We start from the raw sequence: 20,149 nt of genomic DNA on the forward strand, positions 1-20,149 counted from the left end.
GCCAGCGAGACGCAAGCAGCAGTGACGGGGACCCCCGGGGGGAGAGCTGCATCACGGGATACAATGAGAACTCAGCTCCTGCTGCTGCTGTGGGTCGCCCTCTGTCTCCACGGAGACGCCGTGGCCTTTTTTTTCGGGAGGACTGCGGGGGGTGCTTTAGCGGGGTCGACGGGACAGGGGGGTGGCGACGGCGCGGCCCTGCGGCGCTCCAAACGAGGCTGGATGTGGAACCACTTCTTTCTCCTGGAAGAATACACCGGAACAGACTACCAGTATGTGGGGAAGGTATGCCATGATCTCCCTCCCTCTCTCTCTCTCTCACTCTCTCTCTCTCCATTTCTCTCTCTCTCTGTCCCTCTCAATCTCCATCTCTCTCTGTCTCTCTCTCTTTCTCACTCTCTCTCTCTCTCTCTCTGCTCCACTCTCTCTCTTTATATCTCTCTCTGTCTCTCTCTCTCCATCTCTATCTCTCTTTCTCACTCTCCCTCTCTCTCCATCTCTCTCTCTTTCTCTCTCTCTCTGCGTGATGTGCACATTACTTCACAGTCTACTGAAATAATATAAATATGACTGAATGCACTGGGTGGATATTGCCCTGCAGAGCACAAGCTTGCAAGCGGTAGTGATCCAGGGTTCTGGATCTGGTGGTAGACTCTATATGCTAACTATACTGATGGGTACCGAGGGCGTTTGCGCATTGGCGAAAACAGACAGATTTGTAACCTTATGGGAAAGACAAAAACCCAGTCCCGCCGATTCTGTTCCCGGCGCACCTGCCGCTGGAAAAATCAGCAGCGACGCGGAGGGACGGCCGCAGACCAGCGTCACTCCGCCACCGTTTTCCCGCAGTTATGTGGAAAATCGCTTCTGTGTTTGTTCCAGATGCTGAGCATTAACACGCCCGGGGGAATCGTCTCTGCAACCTGGTGTTTTCCTGTTAAAGGGATCACAGTTCTTTCTGCTGGGACAAGCCCGTTGCGACGTGTGAGGGAACAGGCAGCCTATAACCTCTGAGTTGTTTTTGAGATAGATTCAACATCAGGTTTTTGCCAGACACCTCCTCCCCCCCCTCCCCCCCCCCCCCCCCCCCCCTCCCAGTGATGTAGAAAGAGAAGCAACAGTGAATGGCTTCTTTCCATGCTTCATTTAATTCAGTGCAATTCCATTTTATTTCATTTCATTTCTGCGGGCATTTTTTATTTATTTATTTATTTCTTTACAAGAGAGACCATTATAAAAAATAAAAAGAAAACCTCTTTGGAAAATGTAAAATGTGATAGATTCCACCCGGGCCTGGATTCCATCCCCCCCCCCCAAAAAAAGCAACTGAGGTTAAAAAAGAAAAACCTCCCTAGTGAAAAGAAAATCTCTGGCAAGAAAAACACTCCCCAGTGGGAAGCGATCTCAGGTGGGGGGGGGGGGGGTGTCTTGCCTAGAGGAGGAGCTCGTCCTCATCCCAGTGCCCTACCCGTGAAACAAACCCATGACATTTAGGTCACAAGACCAGTTCCTTACCCATTGCACTACACTGCCGCCCTGACTTGGATTAATGAATCGCTGGCCGGGTCTAAAACCTGAGAGAGATAGCGCATCTCTTTGGATGCTCTGTCTACAAGTCTTCGCTCTCTCTTTCCCCCGGTGGGGTTAGCTAGGGCAAGGTGACCGTCCTCCAGGCCCCTGGCGATCAGATAAGAGGAGAGCGGCAAAGAGAATGCATACGTACGAGAATGCAGATTTTATAGGCATCTACAGGAAATACAGGAAGTACCCCAGGTTCACCAGGTGACCAGTTTCTCCACCCGTGATCATGTGATCGTGACTTCACGATCTGACCTGTTGATCCAAAATGGCGCCTTTACAGCACGATGGGACATCCAGACCTCCAGGTGATTGGCGGTGGGGACCAAGAACCAGGAGAGGGTCAGGGCTTGTCTTCAGCGAATTTAAGTACGCGGATATACGTGAATTATTTGAAGTGTTAACACGACAGAAGTCGCAGGACGAATCATAGATTTCCTCCCCGTTCTAAAGTTCGTACCTGAACGTACATGTTTAGCATGCATGTATCGGGCTGCGGTGGGATTATGGGAGATGAGACGAGACCACGTATGGGAGATGAGATGGAGATGAGACCACGTAGCAGCATGCTCCATTCATGAGCGTCTGCCAGCGAGCTTGGATGTGTCCGTCCCATAGGCACTGAGCCCCCCCCCCTGCTGGGTCTGGGCTGCCGTCCATGCTGTCCATATTAGACCACCGTGGGGAAAATGTGCGTGCTGCCAAACCATAGCATTGGTATTTATTTTTTTATTTTATTTAGCTTTATTTTATTTTTCTGTTTTTTCATTCTTTTTTTTTTTTTTGGGGGGGGGGGTTATTGATTGTAGTGGGAAAGAAAGACATAACATCAGCTAAGATTATGCTTTGCCAACAGAGCCCCATCCACAATAAAGGAACCCAGCTTATGATCTTATTACATGTAGTCACCAAGGTCAGCTTGTTTCGCTTTTTTCTCTCTTCTTTTTTGTTTGGGGGGGGGGCGCCTGGATGATGCTGGCACTTGACATTCCCCCTGCGCGCTTAGAGGACTGGGGGGGGGTCCAGATTGATGAGATTCTGCCGACGATGCCCTCTACTCCGTCTTGACTTTCAGGATTACTCCTGAACATTTCAGAAAAGTTCTGTGCCTGAGTTTGGGCCGGGGAGCCTGGGACCAAAAAAAGGTGGAGATCAAGAGCTGCCTCTCTGTCCCTCTCATTGAACAAGACATTGCCTTCTCTTATATTTTTTCTTTTTCTTTTTTAATAAATTTGCCCCACAGCATGGTAGAAAATTTACAATTTCCACTCCAAAATGGGAATACCGAATTGTCTGAAAAATGGAGCCGAGTTCAAATGCGACCCCCATCTGCCATTTTTGGAGAGTGTAATCGTCCACGGTTATCTCCTCCAAAATACATGGTGTCGCCAGCTGCTTCTTTTCACACCGCAGACGACAGCCAATCGGCATAGAGCGGAGTCAGAGGAAGACCTTCCATATGCGGCTTTCGCATGCAGTTCGCGGGCGCTCGATTGACCATCAGGTCGCTACATAGCTGACCCGCCCGTACCCTGGGCAACACACTCACCAGTTCCACATCGCCCTGTGGAACTGCCGGCCGCGGTCGGCACTGGCATAGTTCCGGATTCGATCCCGGGCCAAGCGAGCCGCCCAGAAGCCCCATCTCTTATTGTTTTTAATGTGCAACGTGTAAAGTGAGATTGTACTGTTGAGCCCAGGAAAGTTCCAGGCCCTCCTGACTCCACTCAGAGGAAACCATTATAAGCAACTGGACGAGCCAGAGTGCATTCCCATCTAAAGGGCTTTCATGGTCGAGAGCGTGGTTAGGAAAGAGCTCTCTGAGTGCTCTGGCAAAAACAACCTTAGGCTAACAACCAGGGGTGAATTATCACGTTTAAGCATGAAGGCGCATCCAGAAACGAGAATGCGTCTGAGGACATGACAATACAGGGCATTTAAACAGGCACTTTTAACCTGAGCCACTTGCACTACTGATGCATTTTCGCATGTATCCGTTTATGCTACTGGAAATATGCGGAAGCGGCTTAAGTACCTTTGCTCAAGGGTGCAGCGGTAGTGCCCTAATCCAACATTCAACCTTGAGGATACTGCCGCCCAATGGAGTGCAGTTAAGTGTAGTTAGTTAAGTCAAGTATTTGTGAAACTGGGTTCTCATTGTTAGCATTTAGCAGTGTACCTGCTTGTGTATGAAGGTAAATGGGTGATTTGTTACTGTCCCGCACAACCCTCAGTGGTGGGCCCCTGCACCTGTACACACACACACACACACACGTATGCTCACGCACACACACATAAACACACACACACACACATAAACATTAATGTACATGCACTCATACACTCACTGCCATTTCATTTACTTACAATGTGCGCATATGCTGTGCCAAAAATGTAAAAATTGAAATCGTAAGACGTGCTGTTTCAGATCGCATTAGCGAGGCCTCACTTGAGCATACAACGTGTGAATGAAAGTGCAATTCATTTCGCTCTAATCGCTTGCTACAATCCATAATGGGAATTAAAATATCAGATATTTGAGATGTCTGATATCTGAACTACATTTCCTTCTTGAGACCGCAAATGATGCGCCAGTATTCAAATTGAAATGCTTTATCGATTGACTGTACATTTAATTTAACTTTGCAGTACCGTAATGCCAAAAGTGAAAATGGAAATGGCGTTTGGATTAGAAATTTAATTTCCTCTGTGGGACCGGTCCAATCGTCAAAATTAAATATTTTGGGTCCGATGTGAACACTTTGGTGAAACCTGAGAAGCTCCATGTGTATTGCAGTGTTCCATTATTAATATTTTCATTGCTAACTTCAGTTCTTCACTGCTCATTCACAGATTTGGGTAAAGATTTGGATCGTTGCATTTGACTGTAGTTGTATTTGTGAGGACGACTTGCGGTGTGGAGAAAATAAAAGTATTTAGTTAACGCTGACTATGGAGGGTCCTTCACATGAGCTATTCAACTCCATAAGCGCTGCATAACACCATTACAAGCAGTGTGCGGACGTTCATCCTGTAAATGCCGATGACAGTAATCGTGAATAGGCACACGGCGAATGGAAAGCTGGGAGATGGAGCCAGTACAACGCAGTTTCTGTTTCTCGCAGTCGAAGGAACAGAGAACCCGAGGTCAAGCTCCCGCTTCCGTGACCGCGTGACCTCATCGTCCGCTCGCCGACGCGCTGCGAGCGGTAATTTGCGGGGGATAAATAGCGGTGTCTCTTAACGCGCCTGGGGACGGGTCGGAGCGCATAAAGGGAGGGATTGAAAGGGGAGCGGTGTGGTGCGGATGGCCGGAGAGAGAGAGAGAGCCTGATAGCGTTCCATTAGGAGTGACAAACAAAGGGGCCCTTTCGAAAAGCTCGCGCTCGGACCCACGGACGGACGGACGGACGGACGGACGGACGGACGGGAAGGGGGAAAGGTGAGATCGGGGGCTTCCGCCCCGCCTGATTGGACAGATCCGTCTCCGGCGCGGCGTCCGTGAACGCTTCGTCCGCAGCACTGAATCTGGAGAGAGAGAGAGATAGAGAGAGATAGAGAGAGAGAGAGGAGGTATCTGGAGAGAGAGAGAGATAGAGAGAGAGAGAGAGAGAGAGAGGAGGTAGAGAGAGGGAGAGAGATGAGGTGGAGAGAGGGGGTGGAGAGAGAGAGAGAGAGGAGGTAGAGAGAGGGAGAGAGATGAGATGGAGAGAGGAGGTGGAGAGAGAGATAGAGAGGAGGTAGAGCGAGGGAGAGAGAGAAAGAGAGAGAGAATGAGCGAGAGAGAGAGAGAGGGAGGGAAAGAGAGAGAGAGACAGTGTGAGTTGGGGGGCAGCCCCAAAAGGAGAGACAGACCTTTGATTTCCCCTTTGTTATTTAACACTTAGGGGAGACAAACAATTTCTTGTTACACAACATTTCACAAAGCACAAAAACCAGTAGAAACACAACAGAAATCACAAAAACCCCTAGCGAAACACACACAAAACTGAAATAAACCCACCCCCCTACCCCTTACTGAAAATGTGTGGTGCTCATTTTCCTCGCTGATGAGAAACCCAAATTCAGAGCCTCATTAGCAAGCGCACTGTGTGTGTGTGCTGATTCTGTGGGCTGTAGTTGAGGGGGATTCTCTTTTTACCTTTTTTAAAGTGAATATTACTACTGAAAAAGAAACCGACAAAGGGAAAATAGCCACTGGTTTTTCGAGTACCAGCATATCTGATAAGGTGTACGGAGTTCCTGATAAGGCTTGGTCCGGGCCCAGTGGGTGTGTTCTGGGGGACATTTGAAACAAGCGTTTTGTTTTTTTTTTTGGGGGGAGGGTGGGGGGGTTAAAATTCATTTTCACTAGCTCTCTGATAACATCCCTCTGGTGGAGCTAGAGATTGCAGGAGGGGGGATGAGGGGGGGGGGGGAAAGACGAAAAGATGGAGAGCCCCCCCACCCCCAACCCCCCCCCCTCCTGGGCTGTGTGACTCAGCTCTTGAGCTGGGATATCTGGGGGTAGCTGAATCCTCTGAGCCCCTCTGGGCTTTGGGCTCCACTCATGTTCCTGATTACCAGCTGCTCACCTCCACACCTCCTTAACATTGCAGAGACCCTGAACCACAGCGCTCCCCAGTGGACATGCAGGTAGACAGGTACCCAGGCCAGAGAGACAGACAGACAGGTAGACAGGTCCCAGGCCAGAGAGACAGATATACCAGTAGACAGGTACTCAGGAAAGAGAGACAGACAGACAGACAGACAGACAGACAGGTAGACAGGTACCCAGGCCAGAGAGACAGATTTACCAGTAGACAGGTACTCAGGAAAGAGAGACAGACAGACAGACAGACAGGTACCCAGGCCAGAGAGACAGATATACCAGTAGACAGGTACTCAGGAAAGAGAGACAGACAGACAGACAGACAGGTACCCAGGCCAGAGAGACAGATATACCAGTAGACAGGTACTCAGGAAAGAGAGACAGACAGACAGACAGACAGGTACCCAGGCCAGAGAGACAGATATACCAGTAGACAGGTACTCAGGAAAGAGAGACAGACAGACAGACAGACAGGTACCCAGGCCAGAGAGACAGATATACCAGTAGACAGGTACTCAGGAAAGAGAGACAGACAGACAGACAGACAGGTACCCAGGCCAGAGAGACAGATATACCAGTAGACAGGTACTCAGGAAAGAGAGACAGACAGACAGGTAGACAGGTGCCCAGGCAAGACAGACAGACATACCGGTAGACAGGTACTCAGGCAAGAGAGACAGACAGACAGGTAGGCAGGTATGTAGGCAAGAGAGTAAGACAAACAGATGAGCCAGGCAGACAGACAGACAGACAGACAGACAGGAGAGGCAGACAAGCAAGTAGACTGTCAGGCCAGTTTGTGACAGAATCATTTCCATGAAAATAGCAGTCTGAGCACATGCATGTGTGTGTGCACGCGTGTCTGTGTGTGTGTGTGTGCACATGCGTGCGTGTCTATATCTGCTGTCTGACAGGATCTATATGACTTTATCTCCTTCTGTCCAGCCAACCCCGTTCTAACAAGCAAAAGACATTCAGCTGAAACGGAGGCTGAGCCGTTTAAAAAAATAAATAAATAAAAAAGACTTAATTAAAAGATAACATTTTAATGTATTGCTGAACAGACAGACAAGAAGCATAGCAGTTTCAGCAGAATACGCTTCCCTGATAGGTGACCCCGGAGGTCAGGCCCCTGACCGAGGAAATGGCGGCTGTTGTAATTAATTCAATTAGTGAGGAATGGGACAGATAGCCTCCGCAGATAGCAGGCTAGCCTGGGTGTGAGGGTGCGGGAGGGGCAGGAGCTGTGCGTTTGGAATATGGCCGTGCTGGAAACAGGACGTTCACATCACCTCCATTAAACAGCTACGGGGACTGCTCAGGCCTACGCAGTGCAGTGACAGGGTGAGCACTGATTGGTGAAGGACACACCCTTGGACTGAAAATCATGTAAAAAACCATGACTGGCGTGCAGACGTGGGTAAGATGCTGCATCTTGGGCAATTATTGATTTTATGTTTTATTTAATTTATTTAGTTATTTTTTAAAAATCAGATCAGAAGGAAGATGGTTTGTGTGTGTGTGTGCGCGTGTGCATGCACGTGTGTCTGCATGCGTGTGTGTGTGTGTGTGGTCATGGTGGGGGTGGGGTGGGTGTGGTGGTTTGATTGGCGGTTCACATGGGGCGGGTCTCAGGGGATTTTTTTCCTTCCGCCAGGGTTTAATTGTATCTTCGATAAAATCGATCGGAGGACGTAAATCCGCGTGGGTGACCAGATTGATTTCTGAGAGTTTTTTTTTTTTTTTTCCCTGACGTGAGTGACAGAGCTACAGTAAATTTCTGTTGCCATGGGAGACGATGAGGAATGAGGCCAAGTGAAGACCTAGGGTGTGGGAATGGAGGGGGGGGGGGGGGGGTTAGGGGGGGGGCAGAGTGCACAGACATCTACTACAGCAACTTCCTGTACATGTCAGCCCCCTGCATTGCTGATGGGACCATCACACCCCCCCCCCCCACACCAAGCTTAAAACTAAAATAAAACCTGCCCTCCCCCACATCATGGTAATTCCTGTAATTATTGTAATGTACTGTGAGAATTTGAATAGCGGTCTGAGCTGTTTCGGCGGCGCTCATGCTGTAAAAATAGCGGTGTAATGACAGGCTTAATCAATTTCACTTTGCACCGAATCTCTCCCAGAGGCACACCTAGCTGGACCAGAGCTTTTTTTTTTTTTTTTTTTCTTCCCTCTTTTTCACTCCCCTGCTGTTTATTTCCAGTATCTGCCGTCGAACCCGACGGTGATAAAGGACTGTTTATACGAAAAGACACGCTCCTCCTCCGCCGCGCCGCCCTCTCACAGCGTAATAAATGAATGAAAAGGGCCCCAGGCAGCCGAAGTGGAGCGGCGCGTGAATCTGGTACGAGGACCCCGAGGCTGCGGGGGGACCACTGCAGCGGAGCTCCGTCCACCCGGGGGGGCAATGAAAGAGTCAGCAGGGGAGGCCCTCATATGGGCTCTGTTTAAGAAAACAGTCTTCCTTTCAGTCATCCATTCATTCATTCATTTCAGTGGTTCTTATATAAGGCGATTCTTACATCTCTTCCCTGTCCCTGTGTGCGTGTTTGTGTGTGTGCACGAACATGTGTTTTTGTGTGTGTTTATGTGTGTGTGCGTGCGTGCGTTCATGCGCGTGTGCGTATACATATTTCAAGTCTTTAATAATACTGTAACTTTTCTGATGGTGAGCAGTGTATTGTCCCAGTGCGAATTTGTCAACCATTTTATTTCTTGATTTGTTTTTAAAAGCTAACGAACCTTTCTCTATTTTCTGCGACGACATAAACACGTTCGCGGGTTTTCATGTCTGAATTAAGAGGCCGCAGTCAGATGAGCTGTTGCTCAGGCAGGGATGTATTTCTGAGACCTGGGCTGAGACTGCGACTGCCCTTGACCATGACTGGGGATTTTCAGCAGTTCCTGTTTCCTCGCGGTTTCTGAAATAAGGGATGCATGCTTTGAGTGTGAATTAATTTGAACCAAATTAAAATCTAAAGCACTCAGTGCATGGCTTAAAATGTGGTGGGGGTGGGGGGGGAGGGGGGTGTGATGTTGTGGGTGTGGGGGAGGGGGAATCTGTGTTAACAAACTATCTGGGACCAAATCAGACGCTTTGCAGAAGTCATACATCATAAGACACATTAAGGATGCTTGTTTCATTTAAAGAAACAGTTTTAAAGGTTATTCTTACACAACTGTGCAACTGCAGAGGACAGGCTAATTTATCACAGTGAGCCACAGACTTGTGGAAGAATTCCACAGTTAAAGTGGCCTTTTCCACAAGACAATGTTGTAAATGAGGGTAAATTCTCCTGGACCGGTTACAGGTTTAGAATTTACAACCAGAGAGTCGTTCAGACGATTGATTTGCTTAATATTTTGACCTATGAGGACTCATCAGGAAGAACATTTCATTGAAATATTAATCAAAAGGACCTTGAGCTCCAGCTGAGAATGTGAACTAAAAGATATTCTTCAGTTTGAGTTCTGTTGATAGAACGAGGGGACATTGGAAGTTAGCAAAAGGTAAATTCTGTACAGGCATTAGGAAGAATTTTATTCATGCAGAGTTGCCAATGTGTGGAATAGCCTGCCAGGTCACTTAGTAGAGAGAGAAACTCTGGGGATTTTCAAGACTAGCCTTGATACTATCTAGTCTCTTGGTAATCAGACCACTAATTTAGTCAGGAAATTTATGAGCATTGTTGGGCTGAATGGCCTGTTCTCGTCATTATGTTATATTATGTTAAATATTCGACTAAAATCTCAGCGTAAATTGAAATGATGCTGATGTTGAGATGGTGACATTCAATATGTCGTCGCACTTGAGTATTACTTTAGTTTCCACATCTGCAGTCTATCTGACTGTGACTCGCACTCAAGTCACAGCTGTAGTCTATGTGACTGTGACTAGGTCACTGTGAGTCTCTCACTGTAGTCTCCTTTGCAGTAGTCTATGTTGCTCTGAGGCTCTCTCTAGTCTCCACTGTTAGTGTGTCCGCACTTGTAGTCTATATCATTGAGAGTCTCACTGCAGTCTCCACACTTTTAGTGTATCATTGAGAGTCTCACTGCAGTCTCCACACTTTTAGTGTATATCATTGAGAGTCTCACTGCAGTCTCCACACTTGTAGTCTATGTCATTGAGAGCCTCACTGCAGTCTCCACACTTGTGGTCTATATCATTGAGAGTCTCACTGTAGTCGCCACACTTGTAGTCTATATCATTGAGAGTCTCACTGAAGTCTACACACTTGTAGTCTATGTCATTGAGAGTCTCACTGTAGTATCCACACTTGTGGTCTATATCATTGAGAGTCTCACTGCTGTCTCCTCTCCACAGCTCCACTCAGACCAGGACAGAGGGGACGGCAGTGTGAAGTACGTTCTCAATGGAGATGGGGCCGGCACCTTGTTTCTGATCGACGAAAACTCGGGAGACATTCACGCCACCAAGAGGCTGGACAGGGAGGAGAAAGCCTACTACACACTGCGGGCTCAGGCAGTCAACAAATTCACCAACCATCCCCTGGAGCCCGAGTCTGAGTTCATCATCAAGATCCACGACATCAACGACAACGAGCCCAAGTTCTCCAAGGAGGTGTACACCGCCAGCGTCCCAGAAATGGTAGAAGTCGGTACGTTTCAAACACGTGGTTTTACTTCTTAAAATCTGGAAAACTGTTTTAAATAGCGTATCTTGTTTCTTTATCCTGCATTCAAGCACTCAGTTTAACTTAAGTGTTTGTGGGTTGGCTGTGAGAGTAGATGACAGAAAACAGAAAGGGAAACAAACTGTGCCCTAAGGACCTGGTTTACGAAGACATTCAGCACACACTAAACTAGCAACGCAACCGGTGATTGGTGGAAAACAAGTACCATGACCAATCATTGGTCATGTTATTGATTTTTCATGTGCTAACAGGTTTTGCATGTTCTAAAGCTTTTAGTAGGCCCTAAGGGTCCAAAAAAGAATAAATGAAGGCAAATCCAATACCCTGGATTATTAACGACTTCAAAAGAAGCATCACCTTTTTATTATTAAATCTATAATATGTATAATGGTTATGACCTCCTTTCAGTGGTAACAGTGTCTCGAGGTTGCAGAAATTGTTTGTGGTCAGTTTATGTTTACAGCTAAGAAAACAAAAAAAAAAGATAATAAACTTATCAATGTAATATTGTTGATATGTAATCTCAGTCAGATTCCTAACGACAGAACCCTGAAACATGGAAAGAAAAAGAAAAAGAAAAATGTAAAAATATATTTCTTGTGTCAGAAAAGCATCACTGCATTCTCCTTTAAGAGCATTACATTGTTTTGCTGTTTTGATCCCAAAAGCTTCCCTCTGAAGTATTGAGCAGTGTCAGAAAAACAGGGCCTGATGGAGCCCTAAAAAAAAAAGGGGGGGGGGGGGGGGACAAATTTCCCCACCGATATCCCATGGTGCCATATGACGGTTCTAATGCCGCACAAAGACATTATCCCCTACGGGAGTTTGATCCTGGGAGTTCAGTGTTTGGGAGGAGTCCCAGTGGCAGTCGAGGGGTTAAACTGATTAGTCAAGAGATCAACAGACAATTTACAAGCAGATACGTAAAGTAAACAAACGATAATAACCAATTGGGTTTAATGGGAGTGGGGGTGGGGGGGGGGAGGGGATGGGGGGGGTTTGCCTGTGTGCTCAGCAGAATTGTAGGTCAAACGTTATTTTCCCTCCTTTTAATGGTTCAGGGGATGCGGACGCCGGCTCATTAACCGCGTAAACAAATTGAATTCGGCAGCCAGGTTTAACGAGCGCGAGAAGCAATCGGACGCGGCGGAACGCCCGGCCGCGCCGCGAACACGGATGACATCATTCCCCGCGGAACGCTGAGATGATCACCTGATAAGATGTAAAGCAAAGGAAAGGGGGGGGGGGGGGTGCTTGGACACTGACGGATTTCTATCTGTTCCGTAGATAGCATGTTCCACTGGAGGCCAGAGAGGAAGAAACAGGGGAAAGAGGGAGGGAGGGAGGGAGGGAGGGAGGGGTGAGAGAGAGGTAGGGAGGAGAGAGAGAGAGAGAGAGAGAGAGATTTAGCTACCCAGCTGGCACCGAAATATTCCAGGAATGTTGCTCAGCATTCTGGTTGAATTCCAATTTGTTTGTGAGATAGCATTGCTTTATCCACAGACAGAGCACTAGTGTCTGATGTTCCAAAAAAAAGTTATGTCAAAGATTCAGGGGAAATGTTCCATTGATGTCACATACGCAGATACTGATTTAGCCAGGAAAGACATCATGGTCGATAACAATTTAAAAAAAAACTTTTTTGAACATTTTTGACTTTCCCATTAACTCAATTTCAAATAATTCAATTGAATCATCGAGAGTAAAAAAAAAGTTCCATGAGACGTGGCAGATCAAAAGCAAACTGTGTGCTTGGTTCTATGAAAGATAATTTACTGATCATGTACTTTGAACTATACAAGTGTGATCATATGCAGAAAAATCACGACGTAAGTCTTGATAAGTCCTGAACGAGCTTTGAGTGGAGCGTCTGTAAGTGACGTCAGATTCACAACCTCAGTTTCCTCCTCCTCCTCCTCCTCCTTATACTTCACCTTCACTTCGCTGGCACTACGCCAAGCAGACATGCCTAGTTAGGATTTTATCCCCGTTCTCCCAGAGTCTTCTGGAACCAGCCAGCAGTTTTTTTTTTCCTCCCCTCAGTGCCAGGCTTAAAATTTGTTTTTGAACTTCGGGTCAAACAGAACGGCTCAATACGCGCCACTGCCAGCACAAATTTTAAGGAACCCGTGACGGTTCCTGGTGAGGGAAGTATCGACAGTTGAGAAAACGAGGGGAGATTTCTTAACACAGAATTTGCTCATTGTTGAACTACCCCGAAGACACACTGCCCTTTTCTTCCTTTCCCAGGCACCAATGTGGCACAGGTGACCGCGACGGACGCGGACGACCCCACGTACGGAAACAGCGCCAGGCTGGTCTACAGCATCCTGCAGGGGCAGCCCTACTTCTCTGTGGAGCCCGACACAGGTCAGCACGACCGCCACGAGCTTGATCCCGCACACGGTCGCTTTGCCCCAGAGCAATTATCCCAACGTGGCAGACAGTAATACCGCGAGATGGGGACCGCCCTCCTCTTTCCTCCACCCCCGGCTTACAAGAGAAAACTCAGAAAGTGAATAGTTTTTTAAAAATCTGCGCTCTGGAACGGTTCCCGGGCGTGTCCCGTTATTTAAATACAACGGAAACGGAGACCGCACGAATCAGCCGGTCCCAGATTAACCTGCTGCTCCCACCCCACACAAGCACTCTGAGATACCGGCCCTGTCAGTCAGTGCACACCCAGGGTGTCTGTAGAGAGGGGGGGGGGGTGGGGAGAGAGAGAGAGAGAGAGAGAGAGAGAGGGGATATGGAGACGGGGGGGGGTGGAGAGAGAGAGAAAGAGAGAGAGAGAGGGGGGATGGAGAGAGATTACAACATGAGAGAGAGAGAGGGAGGGGGAAGAGAGATGGAAAAAGACAGATTATGGCACGAGAGAGAGAGAGAGAGAGCGAGAGAACGTACAGTCCCAAGAAAAAAGCATTTGTCTCGTTACTGATTTCCTGTATTATGGCATATTTGTCACAGTGAATGGTTTCCGATCTTTAAACAAAATGTAATTTTAGACAAAGGGAAATGAGGAAATACAAAACAATGATCAAACACCCTTATCACCCATGTGAAAAAGCAATTGCCCCTTCAGATACTCAGTCAACCAATTAACCAAATTTAACTGATAATTAGATTCAGCTGATTGAACACTGGCGGGCTTGATTGCAACCTTCCCTGTTGATTCTAAACCTCGCTCATATTGAACCTAACCGTCAGAGTGAAGTAGCCACCGCAAAGTTTCTACAAGCACACTATGTCACGTTCAAAGGACATTCCAGAAGAGATGAGAAAAAAGTTGTTAAAATATATCAGTCTTATATATATCAGAAAGCAGTACAAAGCCATTTCTCAGGCTCTGGAACTCCACTGAACCACGGTGAGAGCCATTATCTCCAAATTGAGAACACTTAGAACGGCAGTGAATCTTCCTGGCATGCCAAAATGTCTCCAAGAGCACAGCCACAACTCATCCAGGAAGTCACAAAATGATCCCAGAAGAACATCCAAAGAACTGCAGGCCTCTCCAGCCTTAGCTAAGGTCAGTGTTCATGGCTCCGCAATAAGGCAAAAATGGGATTAATTTGGAAGTAGCAAGGTAGAAACCACTTCTAGCCCAAGAGAAGCATCTCACATTTGCAAAGAAGTAGCTGTATGATCCCCAGGCCTTTTGGGATAATGTACTTAAACAATAATAACGGTGTACTTTTTGGATGGCACATGTCCCATTGTGTCTGGTGGAATGAAAATGCAGCCTTTCACAGGAAGAACCAACAGTCAAACATGGTGGTGGTTGTGTGTAATGTTGTGGGGATGCATTGCTGCCTCAGGACCTGGACCTGCCATTATTGCTCTATACCATAAAAGAAGGGGACTGCGCAGTCATCTATCTGTGAGCTGAAGCTGAAGCTTAATTGGCTTACGCAGCAAAACAATGATCCAAAACACAAAGGCAAGTCCGCATCTAAATGGCTGAAAAGAAACAAAAGTTTTGGAGTGGCCTAGTAGAAGTCTTCAACCCGATAGAGACGCTGTGGCAAGGCCTTGAAACAGGACCTCAAATTAGCAGCTCGTGCTCAGAAACCTACCAATTTGTGTCGTGTGATGTTTGGATGTTGCTCTCCCGTAGCGTTCGCATTGATGGAGCAGCCTCGGGAGGTGTTCTATAAAAGGCAGACATTTTGAGTCGGGCGGCTGGGATCACAGCCTGATTTGTGCGTCCGCTTTGATAACCGCTGCTCTTTGATAGACAAGCGAGATGATGGTTGCTAAAGGAGAAAAAAAAAAAAAAAAAACGAACGAACGAACGAACAAAGTTGGAACCCTCAAAATCCCATGTAGGCACTTTCACTTTCCTGTCTTTGATATTTTTTTTCATATTTAACTGTAATCCCACCGTAAGGCAGGCGCCGCGGAGTTCCGCGGGGACGTTTGAAACGCGGAACTGTGATGTGAAACCGCCGCCGCCGCCGCTCCGGCAGCACACACACACACACACACACACTCGCGCGCGCTCGCTCTTTTAATCTGAACTCAGTCGCTGCCGCTGCCGAGAGCTGCTGCCACTTCCTGTGATGAGGCCATCAAAACAAAAAAAGATAAAACGCTCGTCTGAGTGTCTCTACGAGCGGGAAAAAAAGCACGAGAGCTTCTGACACACTGCAACACCAGCCTGGGCCGTGGGAAACACGAGGAGATAAAACTGTATCACACACACACACGGACAGGCGTGCACACACACACACACACGGACAGGCGTACACACGTGTGCGGACGCACACACGCGCACACACACGGACAGGCGTACACACGTGTGCGGACGCACACACGCACACACACACGGATAGGCATACACACGTGTGCGGATGCACACACACACACAGACACACACACACAGAAAATACTGCATTTGAATATACAGAATTTGAATAAAAATATTTCTTTTTGAATATTGGAATATTATATACTTTTTTAAATCAATTTTTTTTTTATTGCTGGGGGTTGAGTGGCTGGGGTGTTACATTAAGAAGAGCGTTTGTGAAAATAACTCTGTCTTTGATTTGAGTCAGTCTTCACGAACAAAATGCCTTATGGTATTACGTTTTTGAATAACATTGAAATGTTGCTCTAAATGTATAGCGACATACGCGATAAACAAAATTATAAATATCATTCCATTTGCAAATAATATTGAGGCATTGCTATGCTCATGCAGAGTGGCACTCCCGATATACTTACCGTATGGATGTACCCCATTACGGCTCTGTCTGCGTGCGGTTTCCGAATGACTCATTCGCTCAATCAGGGCACGCCGCGCACAGGCATTCAGTGAGCGATTGTGACATCACATCCGCCTCCTACGCCGCGATGAACAGCCGCCCCGAAACGACGGAGAGATGCACACGCTCTGCTCCCCTTTCACACTACTATATATATATTTTTTTTACCTTGTTTTGTTTTTAAAAAACTAATATTCTGGAGGAGGATTAGTATGACTAAGGATCAGACTAATCTCAGGGGCAGCCTGAGGTACAGCATCTCTCCCTCTCTTGTTTTTATGTATTTATTTTTCTTTTCTTTTTTTCTCATCCCGCACGCTCTCTGGTTTTGGGATTACATTTTTCGGTTTGGTGGACCGAACAGGAGCCCTGGCCGTAAAGTTGGAAAGGCGTTATTAAATATTTAACCCCCCCCCCCCCCCCCTTTTTTACAGGAGTCATCCGCACGGCCCTGCCCAACATGAACAGGGAGAACCGGGAGCACTTCCAGGTGGTGATCCAGGCCAAGGACATGGCGGGGCAGATGGGCGGGCTCTCCGGCACCACCACCGTCAACATCACCCTCAGCGACGTCAACGACAACCCGCCGCGGTTCCCCCAGAGTCAGTACGCCCCCGCGCCCAGCCTCGCCCTTGCCCTCATCCTCACACTCACACTCATCCTCACCCCCACCCTCACCCTCACCCCCACCCCCAGCGTCATTACACCCTCACCCTCACCCCCACCCCCAGAGTCATTACACCCCCACCCCCACCCCCACCCACACCCGCACCCTCACCCCCAGCGCCCCGTGAGAAGGCTGTCTCCATCTGGTCTCCATTTCAGAATGAATGTGGATTAGTGTAGGGAGCGGCGGGGGGGGGGGGTGGGGGGTAGGGGGGTGGCGGGTGCCCTGGGACAGGGCCCGTTCCCGTTATTGTGTCACTGTCTCTGTCTCTTGAAGTCAGGGAGTAATTAAATGTAGAGCCGTATGATGGAGCGCAGGGTCCTGCGAAGTGCATCAGATCAGTCTGGTAATCCCTATTAAATGAAAAGCGCGCACTCTGTGCATTTTATCTCTCTCCCTCCCTCTCTCTCGCTCTCTCTCTCTCTCCCGTTCTCTCACTTGCACTGTCTTCCCCACCATGTTAACAATCTCTCACCCTCTCTCTCTCTCTCTCTCTCTCACACATGCTCTCTTTCTCTGTACGTCTTTCTTTTAGTCATTCTCTCTCTATCTCTCCCTCCCTTTTTCCCTTTCTCACTCGCACTGTCTTCGCCCACGTTAACACTGCAACAGATCAAATTCAGAATGCTTTATTGTCCTGACTAGATATGTCTTATGTTGCCAAAGCACGGAAAAGAACATATACAACCGAACGCATAAACGTAGATCTAGACATGCAGCGTGCGGACAAACAGAGGCCTGTCCAGATATGCTCACTGGTTGTCCCTCTGCATATGGGCTGTAACATAATCTGCCAATACATTTTCTGTGTTCCCCTAATAAACAGGGGAGCTCTTGGTGGCAAAGTTTTAAATTCAAGACATATTTTAATGAATTTTTGGGTGGAAATTCTCCCTCATGTTCTGGCTCCTCATGCTGTGCGGGCGTGTAGCTGTGTCTCCTCCCTGGCTGTGGTGTGAGCAGTCTGTCCTCTCTGGGCAGCCAGGCCTGCCTGTGTCAGCCTTCAGCAAGGCCAGGCTGTGCCCACTGAGTCTGTACACACGCTCTCCCTCTCTCTCTCTCTCTCTCTCTCCCTCCCTCCCTCTGCCCCTCTCTCTCGTGCTCTTTCTCTCTGTCTGTCTCTGCATGTCTGTTCATCTGTACATTCACTCTCCTTCTCTCTCTCTCTCTCTCTCACATGCTCTTTCTCTCTGTCTCTGTCTCTCTGTATGTCTTTCTGTCTGTCATTCTCTCTCTCTCTCTCTCTCTCTCTCCCCCTCACACTTACTGTGGCTTGTGAATCTTGTGAATCGCGGCTCTGCTGAGTCAGACTGGCACGCTGCCACTGGCACTCCGCGTGCCCGCCGTAAGAGCGCAGGAGTGGGGGCGTGGTTTAGGGGGGGGGGGGGGGGGGGCGAGCGCTTAACAGCTCCTGATGTGACCGCTGTTCCCCACACTCGGTTCATTTGAATGGGGGGGGGGGACGTTGCTGGGGGTTAGGCGATGAGCAGGGTATTCTAATCAGACACAGAGATGACTCTGCTTATCAGACTGTGATAGTATTGTTGTCTAGCACAGTAATGCCTCTCTCTACATCTCCCATCTCCCAAACTCTCTCTCCTCCCTTGCCCCCATGGACAGCCTCTGCACTCTGGAGAGAACACCCGCACCCGCACGCATGCACACACACACACACACACACGCACGCACGCAAGCACGCACACGCACACACACACGCACGCACGCACACATGCACACACACACACAAACACGCACGGAGCTGATGTTGCAGGTTTGGGTCAGTCAGATGTCTACAGATCTACGTTACGTGTGTCAAACTCATGTGAGTTCTAACCCCCTCGTGCGCCAGGTGTGTACCAGTTCAGCGTCCTGGAGTCGGCAGGGACCGGGTCCCCGGTGGGACGGATCAAAGCTACGGACGCCGACATCGGGGTCAACGCCGAGATGGACTACAACGTCATCGGAGGGGACGGGCTCGACGCCTTCGACATCGTCACAGACAGGGCCACGCAAGAGGGGGTCCTCACCGTCAAAAAGGTGACTAAAGCCTCCTCAAATATAAATGAAATGCAAAAAAACGGGAGAGTGCTGTGCTTGAAAGTCAAAAAAAAATAAACTGTATGGCAACCTTCCATTACAGAAGCTGAAAATACTGCAGTATATTGAATAAAGTGTACTATCAAGAGCATAAAAGGTATTGTGGCACTTTACAATAAATGGCCAAATATAAAAATTGCTGGTTCTTTCAGATATTAAAAAAATACCTGTATATTGTGGTGAAGTATATTTATCATATTATTTTATAAGAAGGTCCACATATTTCTGTAATGGTTGTCAGGGAAACTTCAAAAGGACTACCGCTTAGTGAGACTCATACTCATTGTATCACTGTACAGAATATGCACTTTGGTGGAACAGCGTTGGTGGATAATGTTTTTGTCGTTACTGCATCTTGTTCAGGCTAGAGGTTGCTGGATTCTGATGTTGGATATTATCATATATCGTCATCAGTGATCCAAGAAAGTTTTTATAGTCACAGATAATGCAAAGTATCAGTTCTCAAACTTTGCCACCATTTTGTGTTAAAACAAACAGTAAATGTTGTTCTGAGGCTGAAAGCTCCTACTGTTTTACAGTCAGAGGCTTCACTGGGGACTAGCCAATAGGAAGCCAGTTCACAGTGGAACCAATCATCACTCTGTGACCGGATAGACTGTGTTGCCATTGCTTTCACCTACCCCGGCCTGTTCTGATGATATATGGCTCTGTGGAGACAGCAGTAAAGTTACTGACTGCTTCTTTCAGCACCTTGGAGAGCGCCAAGGACAGCAAGAATCATGCATCCGTCCATTTTCTAAACCGCTTATTCCTTGTCAGGGTCATGGGGGGGTGGGAGGGGGGTGTTGGGGGGGGGGGGAGGAGGGCTTGGGAAGGGGTGGCATGCACTGGTTGAGAGGCAGGAATACACCCTGGAAAGCTCGCTAATCCATCGCAGGGCACACACCATAATTAATTCACGCACTCATACCTAGTCTTCGATTAGCCTAGCCTGCATGTCTTTGTACTGTGGGAGGAAACCGGAGTACCCGGAGGAAACCCACGCAGACACGGGGAGAACGTGCAGACTCCACACAGAGGGGCCCGCGGTTGGGATTCAAACTCGGTACCCTCTCGCTGTGAGGCGACAAAGCTACCCACTGCGCCAGCGTGCCACCAGTGTGCCACCAGCAACAAACCAGTTCCAGCTGGAAAAAAAAAAAAGAGAAAAATAACTGTTTAGTTACATAACACTTGATGGTAAATCATAGCCCTTACATTTAAATAATGAATAAATATGAAATGTAAGTGTTAATCAGATGGGGAATGGGGGGGG

The 20,149-nt window shown here is 48.0% G+C and overlaps 1 protein-coding gene across 1 annotated transcript in view; it reads left to right on the forward strand.

Annotated features, from left to right (window-relative positions):
• The first annotated feature begins 2 nt into the window (after positions 1-2).
• The window catches only part of LOC118225732 (cadherin-10-like), a 35,912-nt gene continuing 15,765 nt past the window's right edge, over positions 3-20,149 (forward strand). Inside the window, exons 1-5 of the mRNA XM_035414627.1 lie at positions 3-285; positions 10,512-10,806; positions 13,093-13,212; positions 16,544-16,711; positions 18,626-18,813. Of these exons, the coding sequence (XP_035270518.1) occupies positions 64-285; positions 10,512-10,806; positions 13,093-13,212; positions 16,544-16,711; positions 18,626-18,813 (993 nt within the window). The 5' untranslated portion in view covers positions 3-63. The remainder of the gene's footprint in view (positions 286-10,511; positions 10,807-13,092; positions 13,213-16,543; positions 16,712-18,625; positions 18,814-20,149) is intronic.

This window comes from Anguilla anguilla, chromosome 4 (assembly GCF_013347855.1).
Source record: "Anguilla anguilla isolate fAngAng1 chromosome 4, fAngAng1.pri, whole genome shotgun sequence".
NCBI lineage: Eukaryota > Metazoa > Chordata > Actinopteri > Anguilliformes > Anguillidae > Anguilla > Anguilla anguilla.